Source organism: Babylonia areolata, chromosome 18 (assembly GCF_041734735.1).
Source record: "Babylonia areolata isolate BAREFJ2019XMU chromosome 18, ASM4173473v1, whole genome shotgun sequence".
Taxonomy (NCBI): Eukaryota; Metazoa; Mollusca; class Gastropoda; order Neogastropoda; family Buccinidae; genus Babylonia; species Babylonia areolata.
The window spans coordinates 10194949-10211495 of record NC_134893.1 but is presented as its reverse complement, the minus strand read 5'-3'; the positions used below and the strand labels follow the sequence as shown (position 1 = coordinate 10211495).

Genomic DNA, 16547 nt, shown 5'->3' with positions numbered 1-16547 from the left:
TCTTTCTTCATGAATTCATATGTATATGAATGATGTAAACACAAAAAAATGAATGAAAAGAAGTTTAAAGAAAAAGGTTTGGAAAACTTCTTTAAACTTTTCACTTGAAAAATCTGTAGGGCACTGAAATCTTTACATTCTGTTTCTCAGTAATTACATTTCTAGCCAAACAAATGCATCATATTTAGGAACCATATTGTGACTTAACTTTATCAGACTATCAGTCAGTAAAATTTTAATAACATTGGATGGTAAGTATTTTGACAATAAGAGCTTGTGATGTATTGAATGGAAAAGAAAAGATAAGGATGAGTGGGTGAGAGAGAGGGACAGAGACAGAGGTATAGAATGTATCACAAGAGTAGTAATTTTGGAATTCGAAGTTATTAAGCATGTCTTACCTGACAGCTGTAAGAAATACAGGTTTGCCATAGTAGTAAGCTGTTTGATTAATAAGCATAAAAGTTAAAGTATTAGTACCAGCAACCAATAATTGTAGAAAATGACATATATGCTGATCTCCTTCATACTAAACATTGTAGTAAATAATACTAATAGAATAACCATTGCTCCAAGGATTTCACATGTGGTGGTGCTTTGTATTTTTCAGACCTCCAAGATGATAGGAGAACCTTCCTCACACTCGTCGGAGGGTCTCTTCTTGTCCTCACATCAAGAATGTTGTACAGAAGAGGGACTAGTGATGTCACTGCACATTCAATCTTGGTGACAAAAGTTTGCAGAATGATTGTTGATTGTGTAGACCAAAGCGTTCTCCACATTTGTGTTCGCCAACATCTTTCAAGCAAGACTCTCTACTGTTGTGTCAGTTTAGCTCAGAGGTTGGACCATTGAATGAGAGGTATTGTGGCACTGAGAATTCAGTTGTGGTGCCACAGTTAGGTAATGGTTGTTAATTTGATTAATTGGATGAGGAGAATATCTCTGTACATTTGTGTTGGTCAGTGTTATGACAACTTAAGCACATGATTGCACTTAACATGCACATACAAACACACACACATCCTTACTTAAATTATATAGCTGTCTGTCTACATCTTTGTCTCTCTTATGTAATCTCATAAATGAAAATGCACAATTTAAAGAAAATGGAAATGCACAATTTTTAACAGACACATGCTTTCCTATAAAGTACACGTGGACTTCTCAAAGAAAAAGAATTGCAACGCACTATTCCATATTATTGTAATATTTGAAAACTGGAAAAGATTTGCAGTACACTATTAGATGATTTACAGTGCTTGAAAGGATGACTGATATTTTGCACTTATTTAAAGAGTAAACAACTTTGTTTCATTTTTATGGTAAAAAAAACAAAACCCAGTTTAAATGTGTGCATAAGATGGTACTGACAACTTTGGTTATTGTCAAACTGAGGATAGATTCTTATGAATATCTAATTATTTTCAGCAGGTTCTCTGTCTCTAGTGCATCACAGATTTTTATTTCAAGAGACAAACATTTTGTTGAAGATTTTCTGTAATAGTGTTAGTATGACGATGTTGGGGATTGACATGTTATACATGAACACTCTGAAATAATCATGAATGTTGACAGGTTTGACACAAGGCATTTTGACATTGATTAGGTGGTTAAGAATTTTCTCTTGTGTTTGCAATCTATGAACAGTTTTCCTTTCATCATCCAAGTCCACAAGAACATCATAGATTCTAATCTCTTGACCTCTCTGCATGTGTTTGTGTATGTGTGTGTGTGTGTGTGTGTGTGCATATGTGTATGTCTGTGTGTGTGTATGCATGCGTGTGTGTGTGTACATGTATGTGTGTGTGTGCGTCCACATATTTATGCATGCATGCTAATCTTTTTTTTCTTTTTTTTGTGGTATTTTTTTTTTTTTTTGGTTATTCTTACATCCACATACTTTTGAATCTCTGTTATGAATTGACAGCTTTATTGTGTTTAATCTGTTGTTTTTCCTTCTTTGTTTGTGACATCAAGACATATTTTGTTGCAGTATTAACATTTAATTGCTCTCTATTATTGACAATATTTCTGTTTTTTTAGTATGTTTGTTTATGTCTTCTGTTGAATCAGAGTAATTTCATGTATTGGAAAGTTTTCAACCAGTCAGTTTGTTATAAACGACTTCCAGTGCATCGTGCCATTTTTACTTTAGTATTCAAGGAAACACACAAGCTTTAAAATATGATAGAGCATAGTTCTGATATACATTGAAGTGTTCTGTCCCCATGTATATGTGTTAATGATATACAGTTATGAAGAATCGAAGAACTTGCTGTTTTATTTTCTGAGCAAGATTTATTTGTGAGATTGATGGAAATAATACTCATTTGTACAATTCACATTGCACCTAATATTTGGTAATAGTTCAAATCGTGAAAGGTGGTCACTTTAATTATTTGCATATTACACGAGGTCAATCAGCAATGTGTGCAGCAGTAATGAACAGCATTGTTAGCATGTTGAAGTGGTCTGTATTATTTAGATGCTATTATATTACATGAGTCTCACTTGAATATTTTCAATTTTACACTAGTGATCTTCTTGGTGTTGGCATGTACAGTTTTTATTTTACAGAAAAATAGTAGAGTGTGGAAAGGCTGTGGTATTTAAAACACTGAGCAATAAGTAACACAGGTAGAGCTATCCACAAAATACTTGTATGTGCTCTGGTCGGAGAAGTTTTTGCAAAGGCAATCACACAGCTTTTAAAGCAGTATTTTAGCCAAGAATAAATGTATGGATAATTTGATGCTGCACATGTGTTTTTATCAGCATTGCTTTTTAAAACTTCAAATGAAAAATATCAGCATTGCGTTTTAAAACTTTAAACTAAAAACTGTACCACTGAAGGTCCATAATTCCATAGTGTTTGCACAAAATAAGACCATTGCTATTTCCTTGAATTGTAGATATGTTAACTATTATATTTGTCATTCAGTAACCCATTCAGAATAAAGCCCAGGGTTTTCTGTGCCAGAATCTGTTCATGAAATTTTGCTGAAGATCACAAAATGAAGACATGATTTACTGGCAATACTCAAATTGAGATGACCATTGTAAACTGTGTTTGTTGAGATCTTGTACAAGGTTTTGAACATGGTTTCAGTTTTAAAGTAGTCACTGATTTCACGGGTGTCTAATGACTGACGGTGGTCTGTAAACTCATCTTCATTACTGTTGTCATTTGAAAATTACATTTCTGTGAACACAAGAGGCTTTGTGCCAGTAGATGACAGTGGCATAATGATTTCAACCTCTTTGGTAATAATGTCCATTTTGTGCACTGTTTTCATGCTCATAATTGTAAATTGTTTAGCCAGAGAAAGAAAGATTACATTTTGTGACTTTCCAGTGCTAGAAAAGAAAATAAACTTCTAGCAGATCAGTTTTATTTTCTGTACGCATATAACATAGATTCATGGAAACTGGACATAAACAAGGAAGGAAACAGAAAGCTGACTGACCCACAAAAAGGAGTTTTGATGAGTGTGTTGTCTGTATCTGAGCATAAACAGAGATCAAGGAGTATTGTATCAATTGAAAATGTCTTTTTTGTTGTGACAGAGAGCATTGGTATTGTGTGTTGTATGTAAAAGTGTGTAAATGTACTCTCTTTGGGTGTTATTATTTTCTTTGATTTACTTTTTTCCCAGTAAAATTTGACTTTTGTACAGATTTACCTAAAGGAGGATGTATAGCTATCTTTTTCTTTTTTAGTTTAAACAGTTGTTTTTTTCTTGATTCCTGCCTGGTATGACTAAGTTGCTAGTCAGATCACAGTCTAATTACAGACTGATTGGCTTTTTTTTTCTTTTTTTTCTTTTTTACAGTGGGAAAGAGAAAGAAAAACAGTTTGTTCCATTTAATTGAGAAATGTGTTTCCATTGATCTGTCCTCGGTAACGGTTACCTCACACACTCCATGGTGAAGGCACGCTTTTTTTTTCCCCTGATGATATTGTATTGACTGCAAGCCCTCTTCCCCATCTTCCACCTGACCAAGCGTATCGTTGCACTTTACACTTTTGTGAAAGTGAAATATGTCAAAGTTCACCGTATCAGCACTCCATGTGATATTTTCTGGATGTGGATCTGAAGTTTACAATATGTTGCATGCTGCTTCCAAACACAGGTAGTTGTGTACATACCACTGAGTGTTAGCGCTGATGGAAATCATGTACTTGCAAAAGTGATTGCCGTCCGTGTTTCCATGACTAGAACAATAGAATTTTTTTCTCCTTTGATGAACTTCCTGTGAAGTTGACACAGTATGACAAGGCAGTATATGGCATGCCCTCTTAAGCCCTAGTTTTTGACGGGGCCACTTGTATTCATTTACATTTCAGCAATAATAAATCAGTCATTTTGGGCAAAGTCACTTTGGGTACAGTTTGCATGTGAGGTGACTGAGAGAGAATACAGAAAGTCTTGCCTACATATGCCATGTAAATATACATAGGAAGACGTCAAAATCTGTTATATGGTGCTGGTGTATATATTTGATGAATCATGTAGACATCCATTTGATATTGGAGGGAAACATGAGTAATTGATTTTAGTCTATCGTATCATAGAGTTCATCATCATAACTTGTTATCTGGCTACATCTTCAATAAGATCATTTAAATGTCATCACAATGGTTATCATCTGGGCATATCATCTCAACATATCACAGTTCATGGTGTGAAAATTCATGATTCATTCAAAGGGAAGTATTATTCTAGAAATGGGGAAAATGCCCTTTTCTGTTCATATTAAAAATATTTTTAAAATTTAGAAAATAAAAATAGGAAAGGAAAAAGTCATTTTTTAATATAATCTCAGGATGATTAGTTGTCAATTTTTGTAGTCTTGGGTTTTCTTAAAAAAAATTTCTTGGCAGTTGTCAAAAGACAAAATCTGCAGGATTTGTTTTTATGAAAATGTGAAGCATGTACAGTAATCAGTATTCAGAGTGACACATTTAGTGCAGGAGATAAACTTATTTTCTCATGTTTGTGAGAAAGGTCTTCAAATGTGGTCTTTTATTTATTTTTATATATTAAATCACAGCCATTGGAAAAGTTGAATAAATTCCTGATCTGGATTGTCACCAAATGGGAAGGTTGTGGATCCTCATGAGTACTCTTTGATAAGAGTGATAGTGGTCCTGGTTGAAATATATTTAGTTATTTGCCAGTAATACATTTCATTTGAATTTCATTGATCATTGTAAAACATCAAGTTCCAAAGACTGTACCATGATGTATTCATTTTCATATGTTTGGTTGTTATGAATGTTAGTTATTTGTGAAAGTGTTTGATTTTTTTTTTTGTTTTTTTTTTTTTTGTGTTCCCCTGTGTCTGTATGTGTTGTGGTTGTTTGTGTTTGTAGTTTAGCTCAATATTGGTAAACTGTAATAAACAATTTGCTATGGTTACTTTTGACATCAGAAGTTTTTTCATTCGTGTTGTGTAATAATATGTCTGTTAAAATTGTGACCATATTCAAAGGCTATGGGGTATTGTTTCAAAAGGAAATGGGATAAAAGAGAGAAAGAAATATGAATATTTCTTTTCAAAATCTAGCAAACCATCACTGAAAATAAGTGAAAAATCTAATATAATTATTCATTTCAACATCTTATGCTCCTGTACTGAAGATGATGGGACTGCATTTTACATGCCTTGAGTGGAAATTAAATCCTTTACTATCTCCGCTGATTTCCCAGAACATGATTGAAAATATCTGGAGATGCCTCTGGTTCACAATTGAAGCATCCCTTCATTTTCTTGATCACAGTCCTACTGATTTGATCCTTTTGTTTTTTTGGTTCTGACTTGAGGAGTCCAGGATGTCATTTGAGTTGATTTCTAAGTTCTTTCGTAGTGTTTGTTTTTCTTCTTTGTGTGCTTTTTTCTTCACAAGATTGAAGTATCCACATGGCTGGAAATATAAATGTAGTTGTTTCCATCTAGCAATGAACACAGCAGGCTAACTGTATTATACATCCTTCATCGCTAGCACTCATTTTCATGTCTAAGACTTAATGATTCCCAACAGTTCTTTGATTCAACTGAGATGCAAGAAAAATATAAGCTTTACAGATCTGTCGGTAGCTACGGAATAAATCATGCCGATCAAATTTGTATTTTGAATAGATTTTTGCTGGCGTTGTTTGTGAAATAGGCATATGATAAAGTTTGATTATTACCTCTTGTGTGGAATGAAAAAGTTTTACCATAACTTAAAGAGAAGAGATAAGAGTTAGTTATAGTGTTGTTCCAAATTGTGTTGTGTAGTATCACATTCATGTCAAACGATTTGTGTGTAATTGTGTTGTGTAGTATCACATTCATGTCAAACGATTTGTGTGTATGAAACTTGCAGCTGCATTTTTGCAGGCAGAGTATATATCAGCAATCCCCCCCTAGCCCTCCTTCACCCATCCCCCCTTCACACATACCCCACCCACCCCCAAAAATCCCAACAATATACAAACAAAAAAACAACAACAAAAACCCACACCCACAGTTTTTTTTGTTTTTTTTTTTTCCTTTTCTGCTCGTGTTTTTGTGTCCTTATGAAAACAGAATTTCCTACAGAATTTTGAGACGTGCTGATTTGGCATGCATTTACTATCCGAAAGACAAGCAACAAGCAGACTACCACTCAAAATCCAGTGGAAGGGGAAGAGAGAATCCCACTCCTTCTTGGATATGAACCTGGGCCCATGCGGGAATTCGCTCAAGATAGGCAAGGTCAAGTCCACCTGGCATTGTTTGTGCTTGCAGAGTCTTTGAAACACAGCAGTCTTCATCTTTTGCAAATCCCAAAATTTTCATGCATTCACAGACTACACTCACATTCTGTTTTTATGCAGAGTGTAAATTTTAACATCTGTTTTCAAATCTTTATGAGATTGTGCTTCCAGTATAATTTTTCAGCTAATACTAATTCTTGACATGGTGATGTGTATTTACCAGATTGTGATCATTACCCTGTAGAAGACTACTAAGTATGTCTCGCAGTAATCGGTAAACACATTCTTAATTGTCATCTGCAAGTTCTTGTTTGCACTGCACCGATTTGAAAACCAATAGATCAGATGGGGATTGTGATTTGGTTTCATTTGATGTGTTCAGTAATGCACACCCTAGTTAACACCAAAGACAACATCTTACCCTCTTCACAGATTACCAGTGCAGCTGTATCGATGTTGTATTTGTTTTGAGGAGTATCTTTTTTTTTCAGTTATTCATTTATTCATTTTAAAACATTGCATGTTTATTGTTACTTTGTGTTAGATGTGTTTGAGGTATACGGATTTGTAAGCACGCCTCCTCCCAGCACCCTTTCACCCCCTTGCCTGACTCCCCTTGTCCCTTTCACCTCCCCCCCCCCTTCCCCATCCAAACCCATCGTCTTTTGAGCCACATGTCTGACCTTGCTCAACCCTATGTCAGGGATGTAGTTGTGATTTTAATTTGAACAGTTTCTCATTCTCCACAGCTGTGTTATATATTTATTGTATGTGTCATTTGGAGCAGGATCTTCACTGTATGGCACAATTATTCACCTTGATCATTGCATGGTTTTTTGTTGTTTCATTTTTCTTTTAGTGATCACTCAGCTAGACAGGCACAGAGATGAGGGCTCTCCAGCTCCATTGTCATCATCAGTATTTTGCGGAACAGCCTGGTTGATCAACATCACTTATCACATTTCTTCCCCATATTGCACATACTGTAGCCAACACCAGAATAAAGTGTTCAGTCAGACAGACATTGTGTGTGGTGTTATAGTTGTGTGCTTGATTGTATTCATTTCATTTCAAACTCTCTTTCTCTCTCTCTCTCTCTCTCTCTGTCTGTCTGTCCGTCTATCCTTTTCTTTTATTTTCTTTCACTCTAATGTTGATGCTCTCTCTCTCTCTCTCTCTCTTGCCCTCCCTTGCTCTATCTCTCTTTCAGTGCAGCAAAATCCAGTCTTACACTCTCAAAGCAATGCCTTAGGGTGTTTGTAAGGTACCATATGATAAGAAATTAACATGATACTACTTTCCAAATGATAGAAACGTTTGCCTGTGTTGTTACTCAATAATTTTTTATATAAAATAAAAAAAAGCATTGATGTTCACCACCTTGTGTAATTCTGACTCTCAAGATGCTTTTATCATCAATATTCACCACCTAATTTAATTCTGACCTTGAAAGATGCTATAATGATGCTTTTACTTATTTTCTTTTCCTTTCATTTTTGGGCAGTTTGCTTGTGAGCAGTGTAATTATTATCTGTGCAACTGGGATGGTCTCCACATGCTCAGCTTTTGGCCAGAGATTAAAATAACATGGTTCTGACTAGAATGTTGGAATATAGGTGGGTGTTTTGATAATAAACCTGGTGTTTAATTCTATAACATAGCAAGTCTAGTTCCAGTATCATTTGGACAGGACTTGGGGACAGGGGGATTTCAGTATCAGTATGGTAAGAAATCTGTATATATAGTGTCTCTACATCTGGTATCCTTCTGGTGAGAATATGCATTTGTGGCACCATGATAGATTATTAATACTGGTCAAAAATAGGGGTAATTATGGAGGGTAGTACAATGTGCCTGGTCAAACATGCAGCCAGAGGGATGATTCTCAGTTAAAATTTTTGGCTTGTGTATGTGTTCAGTGGACAACATGCCATTTTCTCTATTTTGTTGTCTTTGGATCCACAAAGTTTTTGCATTTGATCAAGTCTAGTAAAAAACATTTAACATCTTTTCTGAAAGAAACATAAAGACAAGCTATACAAAGCAAGTGAAAGGCTCTCAATAAGCCTTCTACCAAATGAAAGATGTTATGATTATGACATGATACAAATGCAACTGTCTTAATTCTGATTCCATGCAAACATTTCTTCCATCTCCCTCTTCGCCCCTCAACCTAACCCCTGTCAGTTTCACACACATACACACACTTGTGTGTGCACATGCATACTTTTATACACTTGTGCACGCACAAGCAATCAATGGAATTGAATTGAGACATGGCAAGAATAAAAGATGGGGGCATTGAAAGATTTGTTTGATACATTATGGCCATCAGGGTATCAACAAGAGCAGTTGTATGAAGAGGAGGCAGATTACTGAGGAGGGCCTGTAGAAGTGTGTGTGTGGGGGTGGGGGTTAAACATTGGAAGAAGGGAGACTGGGCAAGGCAAGACAAGGCAGGGCAAGGTGGGGGTGGGGAGTGAAGAATATTGGCAGGGTTTGTGCCTGTGTGATCGCACATATGTTTAAACGAGAAAGTAAAGGCTTTTTGCTGCAGTCCAGAAACCTTATTACCAATACCACCGTGAATCCTGTTGTTCAAAGATTTTGTTTTCACAACATTGAAAATCTGCCAATATACACGAAGATTTTAATAACAGCTATCAAAAGTGTTGGCAAAGTTTTTTTTTGTTTTTTTTCTTTGATAGCTGTACTTTCTTTTTATTCATTTCCTGGTTTTGGTGACAACTTTATTTTTTAAAGTCCTTTCTAATGCGTGCAGCAAATAAACAAAGCTTTATAATGGGCCAATCTGAAGAGGAAAATGTATGCATCCTTTGGTGCACGTGAAGGGAGAAGGGTTAAAATTTTGAAATTTTCGTGACACGCAGATGTGGGCCATTCAATTCAAAGGGGGAGAATCACGTGTATGCCTGATATGACTGTAGTTGCATCCCCTGTGGACAAGGCACTGAACAATCGCTCACAGATAGTGCTAGTGATCTAGATGCACCACTTAGCTTCAATGGTGCTTTCAATTCCCTAAGCTTGCAGCAGTTATGATAGGTAGATTCCTAGTTGCGAGCACAGTAAACTGGGATCGGCTGCAGCAACTTACCAAACCAGAACCAGAACTCAGATGATGGCAGTGTCATCACGGTCACGGTTTGGCAGCCGCAACACCTTTCCTGTGGTACAAAGAGAATTGACCCGATCACAGTTAAACGTGTGGGCTGATTATCTACGCTCTAGTAACTATAGTGTTCGAACAGCCGTCAGTGCTTTTCTCGAACATTGTTCACTGATCATACACTTTGTTATGGAGGTCTGATTGTCGATACACAATATGATACTATTATTAATAGACCTACCTGCTGACCTGTAACGGAGTTTGTAAAAAAAAAAAAAAAAAAAAAAAAAAAATTACCTGGAGTGTTTCGATCTGTTCTCCGGTTTTTGAGCGATAGCGAGGATTCAGAATATAATGCTAATGGTCACGCATGGTGCCAACCGCCATTTAGTTGTCAGTATCGGATCGATATGATTTTCTTATGGTTGACTTGTGATAGCAAAAGGTGGGACACAGTTGCCTCTCGGTCATCGCGGATACATTGAAGACAAATTCGTTGCGGCTGCTTTTGGAAAGTAAATGGAGTTTGACAAAACGACAATAAAGCGAATATAATTACCTATGGAATTAAAAGATGAAAAAAGAAGAGTTTAAACGTTGCTATAAGGTATGCTAGCTGTAACTGCTCTTGTTTACATGTGAACAGGATAACTTGATATTCCAACAAACCAGTTAGATGACAACAACAACAACAAAGATAGAAAAGGAAAAAATGCGAATTATGTTCATTATATGTCGTCTTTTCTAAAGTTCAAGCAAATAAGTCTTTATCATCAGCGCTTTATTCGGAAGAAAAAATGAACAGTTGTACAACATAATGGTGTGAAGATTGAGAAACAGGCCGTAAATTCAGATCATTCCAAACGAATAGTGCCAGAATATTACACCGGGGTAAAGGTTCAGCTAACACCGTGCACACCTGTACACAGATTTGCGAAAGGATCGAGACCCAAATACTGCCAGAGTATTACAGGCGTGGGGTCCATCGATGTAAAATCTAGGCTTTCAAAGCCTGGCTTATATCAGAGACTGACATACACTTACAGCTGGGCCAACAGCAAAGTGAGAGCTGTATGATCAATGGTTTCTCCACTGCAATGGGAATTCAATTACAGCTGTGTCTTTTGTGAAGAACTGTGACGCTCAAACTAGGGGGTCAAGACTGCCGGCTCTGAGTGCTGCAACCTTGGGGGCTTGTTGATCTTTTGGGAACCATCCGAATGCCGACTATCCTACAGCCCTTTTGGCCGAGAGATTGGGGATGTAACTTGGGCAAGACTGGAATCCAATTCTAGCCAAGATAGTCGGGACAGTAGTTGCCTCCTGTGCTCGCTGTTCTGATGGTCCTAGTCGGACCCGAATGACAATCACACATGCACACCTGTAGAGCGCAGCATGGCTAAAGGGGACGCGGCGTTGGCCGTCAGCATGGTGGTGGTGGTGGTGGGCACGGGACTCTTTGTGGGCGGGATGGGGACGGGGAGGTGGGTGGAGGACAGAGGGCACCGCCCACACCTTCACTACTACGGCCTGTGGCGGGTGTGTCACGTGAACGCCTCCACGTCTCCTTCCTGTGTCTCCATCGCTCCTGGGTTTTACAAAGGTGAGTGGGGTGAGATGAAGTCGGGTGTGGTGGTGGTGGTGGTGGGGTGGGGGGAGAGGGGGTCGGGGGGGGGGGGGGGGTGAGTTGTGGTCTCTTTCTCTTGTAAATCATTCATAGTTTTGTCGTCTGTTTTGGTCTTATGTCGGTTTGCTGGTCTCCTATACCGGTCTCTTTTCATTCAATTTTCTTTGTCTCTGTTTGTCTGTCTATCCATTTGTTATGTGTCTGTCTGTCTGTCTCTAAGTCTATCTGTCTGTGTGTCTGTGTGTCTGTCTCTTTGTCTCTCTCTATCTCTCCTCTGCCAGTGTCTCTCTGTCGCTTTTTTTTTCTCCCTCCCTCCACCCCCTCTCTCTCTCACTTGTAATTTTGATTCCATGTATTTATGTATTCCATTGTGTTTTCGAATTGAATAATCTCGAAATTTGCTCTGTTAATGTTTTGTTGTGTTTGTTTGTTGTTTTTTGTTTTGATTTTTTTTCCTTTCGTGAGAGGCATGATGAAAGCAAGCCCTAAGTGCTCAACTCATTATTCCATCCAAACTCTGTGTGTGTGTGTGTGTGTGTGTGTGTGTGTGTGTGTGTGTGTCTGTCTGTCTGTCTGTCTGTCTCTGTCTGTCTGTCTGTCTGTCTGTCTGTCTGTCTGTCTGTCTGTCTGTCTCTCTCTCTCTCTCTCTCTGGGGGATTTCTTGGTCTTAAACTCAGTCTGACCACAAAATCCCCAGGATGTTGGGCTGGCATTATATTGGCATGGAGTACCGCCAGCCGGTTTGTGTTCGACATAATTACTGTGTGTCTATCACGCCACTGTCATATGCCACGCAGCAGGAACATTGAAACCATCAATTTTCTGTTTCCTTTCTTCACATTAATTTGTCGTTTGCTTTGTTTATGCTTGTGTGTATTTGCATTTGTTCATTTTTGTATGACTTAATCAATTTCATTTATTTATCTATTTATTAATTTAGTTTGTTTTGTTTTTTTTGTTTGTTTGTCTCTTTCTTTCTTTCTTTATATCTTTTGTTTGTCTTTTTCTTTCTTTCTTTATCTATTTGACACAGTATACCTATCTATGTATCTGTCTATCTATCTATCAATCTATATCTACCGATCTTTCTGTTTGTCTATTTGTCTGTCTGCCTGTCTGTACTTGTCTGTATTAGTTTTATTCATTTATATACCACTTTATTTGCCCTTTTTTTCTTTTTTTTTTTTTAGTTGTTTCTATATTTAAAAAAAAAAAGTTCAGTCTATTCATTTATTTATTCATTCCTTGATTTAGGCCTACTTTTTTTTTCTATATTCCTGCTTTGCAATTTCTCTGTTCAAATATTCATCCATTTTCTTAAGAAAAAAATTTCTATGCTTTAAAAAAAAAACCAAAAACAAAAAAAAACAAACACCACACACACACATTTATCAATATGCGTTTTTCTGTGCTTTCTTTCATTTTAGTTTCTTTCTTCTTTTTATTTTATTTTTTATTCTTTATTTTTTTATTTTTTTTTTTTTTTAATTATTACTATTATTTATCATTATTATTATTTTACTGATAATTTGATTGATTGGTTGTCGGCAGCCTACTTCGAGGCGACCAGGACACTGGTGTGTGTGGCACTGGTGATGTATGCAGTGACTCTGCTGTCGTGTTTCACGGCGGAGGATGGAGATGCGCGCCAGTCTGTCCGTGTGTGCGTGCGTCGGTATCTCCACGTCCTGGCCGCCTTTGCTGCAGGTGTGTGTGTGTGCGTGTGTGTGTGTGTGTGTGCATGCGTGTGTGTGTGTCAGTTGGGGGGGAGTGGTTGGGGGGTATATAAGAGGTAGGGGAGGGGTTGTGTGTGCGTGTGTGTGTGTGTGTGTGTGTGTTTGAGGGTATATAAGAGGTAGCGGAGAGGTATTGTGTGTGTGTGTGTGTGTGTGTGTGTAACTGAGTGCGAGCGTTCGTGTATATGTGTGCACCTGTTTACTGATGTACATGCTTGCACGTGAGGATGTGTATATTTAGGAAGTGCATATATGTACTAGTAGTATGGAGGACCTGCTGCTCTTGCAGTTTCTATTGCTGCTGCTGCTGCTGCAAACCTTTATTTTAATTAAGCAGTCTGTATATTACACTCGTTTTGTATTTTGGTTTTCAGGCGGACTTACTTTTGTGGCCACGTTGATCTTTGCAACCTGTTACAAGGACGACGATTGGTTCACGCAGCCTGTCCTGGGCCACTCCTATTGGCTGACACTGGCGGGCTTTGTGTGCGTCACTGCAGGCGGTGTCATGCGCGTTGTCTTCATCGCCTGGCCCCAAAGGCCCGTCCTGCCGGTACGGAAAAAATCCAGACTGCAACCCACAGACCACAGCGTGCAGAAGAAGAAGAAGAAGAAGAAGACTCCGAGGGTACAATCCAGTGTGAACGCGAGTTCTGATCCGTCAGTTTCGACAGGAGTATCATCTCAGAATGGAGACGAACACGAACACATGGCAATAAAGGAGAAACAGGAACTGGGTATGAGGAGGTTCCTTGCAAAATGGCAACAGAAGACATCAACGGATGCATCGACTGTACGTAGCGTGTACGACGCCGTGAATCGAACATGCCAGTTCAGTGTAGGTCTGAACCCAGCCTTAGATAGGAGCGATGTGAGTGACGCTGTTTCTGACACACGGAATATCCAGGCACACAGTACTGTCCACGCATCTCGGGCAGCGGCGTCTAGTGCTCAGCAGAGATCTGTTGACGAAGCAAAGATCACATCTCAAGGCAAGGGAAATGCTGGCGGCGGTTCTTCAGAAAAAACGAGTAGGTCTTCCAGAACACATCCATCAGAACAGGCTTCGGCCAAACACGTTTCGAAAAAGAGCAAAACACACGACTCTGATCAGAGTCATCAGACCTCAAAACAAAGACGACGAAGAAGAAGATCCGGAGAGGTGACAACAAAGAACGTCCGAACGCTGGTCAAGAAACAAGTCCTCTTCGAAGAGCCTGGCCAGCGGCGGGACACAGCAGAACGACGACGCCCTGACGACTCCCGCCATGGGCAGAGGCAGAAGGAAGGTGTCGCCGCGACAGCAGACAGCATAGAGCAGCGTGACAATGTGATAGTGACCCGGTACGAGCTGGTTGTGGACCCTCAGGACTTCCGTTCACGGGTCGTGAGCCGTCCCCCCGCTGTGGTGTACCCGGCGTCCTGTGCAGGGGTGTGAAGGCAAGGACAGTGATCAGTGATGGACTGTTTCCACTGTGAAGACCTTTGTTTCTGAGCAGTGGAGAGGCGTCCGTGTGTGTGTGTGTGTGTGTGTGTGTGTGTGCGTGCGTGCGTGCGTGCGTGCGTGTGTGTGTGTGTATGTGCGTGCGTGTGTGCGTGTGTGCGTGTGTGTGTGTGCACGCGCGCGTGCGACTGTTTGGTTTGTTTGCTATATTTAGTTATTGACTTTCAGTGATAAAAGCTTAAACTTTTGTTGTGTTATTACATATATACTACATTTGTTTTGAAGCTGCTTGTGATGTATAAGCTTTTTTGTGTGGCCGTGGCTTTCCTTGGTTTTTCTTTCTTTTATATTTTTAATCCCCTTTTTATACTGTGTTATATATCAGAGTCCGTCCTTAAAACGAAATAAAATGCTCCAAGGACTATATGATTTAGGTTCCTACTACAGACAATCGACTTAGCAAACTGGCTTTTTCGCAACACAACCTCAGCATGTTGTACTCGTGGTGCCAGTGCTGTGTTAGAAAGGTGCAATTCCCACACTTTGCCGGTGTTGTAACACTCAGCTTATATCACAGTTTGACATCAGTGTACAGTTGGGCCAAAAACAAAGTGAGAGCTGTATCACCAATGGTTTCTCCACTGCAGCGGGAAATCATTTACAGCTTAGTCTTTTGTGAAGGACTATGACTCAAACTAGGAGGCAAAATTGCACTGGCTCTTAGTGCTGCAGCCTCTTGGAGCTAGTTGGCCTTTGGGAACCATCCCAACGCCGACTGTCCTAACATCCTCTTGGCCGAGAGAGTGGGGATGTAATCTGGGCAAGACACTCTCCACTAGAATCAGATTCTAACCCAGATAGCTGGGATAGCAGTTGCGCCTCCTCTGATGTTCTGATGGTCATAGTCAGACACGACTATCATACAATTCTCCGGCGACCATAATCATAACCATCGATGAGTGCCTACATTAATTAAATCCGAATTATGATAACAAACAGATTGACAGACTAACCAACTAAAGAGCTAACTTGCTTGCAAAGTAGTTAGCTATGTCCTCAGTTTGGCAATGACGCAAGTTGACATCGCAAACAAACGTAAACTGGATGCAGTTTCCTTTGTCCAGAGGTTTTCATTATGGTTTCATTACTCGTCGATACTCACCTCAGGTGATATGCCAAGGGGGGGACTGGACATGGCCCTCACTCTACAGGCTATAGGTTTGTAACTGACATCAAACAGAGACTGGCTGGCCCTGCCAGGGTTTGTGGAGGTGTGAAGAAAAAGAGGCGAAGTGTTGAGGGACACAGAAACGGTTGTGTTGAAATCTCTGTCCGCCGGTCAATATTCGTTTCCAATATTTATTATTAGCTTAAACCTTCTCTTCTCTGTATTTATTATTAGTTTAAACCTTCTCTTCTCACACTGGCTAAACATGCGTGAAGCAGTGACAGCAGCGTGAACAAATATAATTATGCTAGTATGCACGCGAACACGGTTCAACCTCATCACTTAAAGTGAGATGAAAATGAATGAATGAATGAATGAATGAGTGAGTAATGAATGAACGAGAAAAAAGAGAAAAAAAGAGAGAGAATGAAAAAAGACTGACACAACGAAATTAAAACAAAACTGTGATATATCACCACTCTATTGAATGAGAAAGAAATAGATAAAGAAACGAAGGAAGGAAATAAGAAGAAAAAAAGAAAGAAATGCCTTGAAATACTATAAGTTTAGTGGTCTACATTCAGGCAGAGGTGTCGCAAAACACAAAGAAAGGTAACGAAATGAGAGGATAGAAAGATAAGCGGAAGATAGGACAAATGAAAGAAATAAAGCGGAGGAAATGAGAGAAAGTAA

At 38.9% G+C, this 16547-nt stretch overlaps 1 protein-coding gene across 2 annotated transcripts in view; it reads left to right on the top strand.

Annotated features, from left to right (window-relative positions):
* Positions 1-7762, top strand: part of LOC143292429 (SEC14-like protein 1) — a 37482-nt gene extending 29720 nt beyond the window's left edge. For both annotated transcript variants that reach the window (XM_076602702.1, XM_076602701.1), the window contains one exon: positions 611-7762. In XM_076602702.1, coding sequence (XP_076458817.1) covers positions 611-623 — 13 coding nt within the window. In that variant the 3' untranslated portion in view covers positions 624-7762. The remainder of the gene's footprint in view (positions 1-610) is intronic.
* The last annotated feature ends 8785 nt before the right edge of the window (positions 7763-16547 follow it).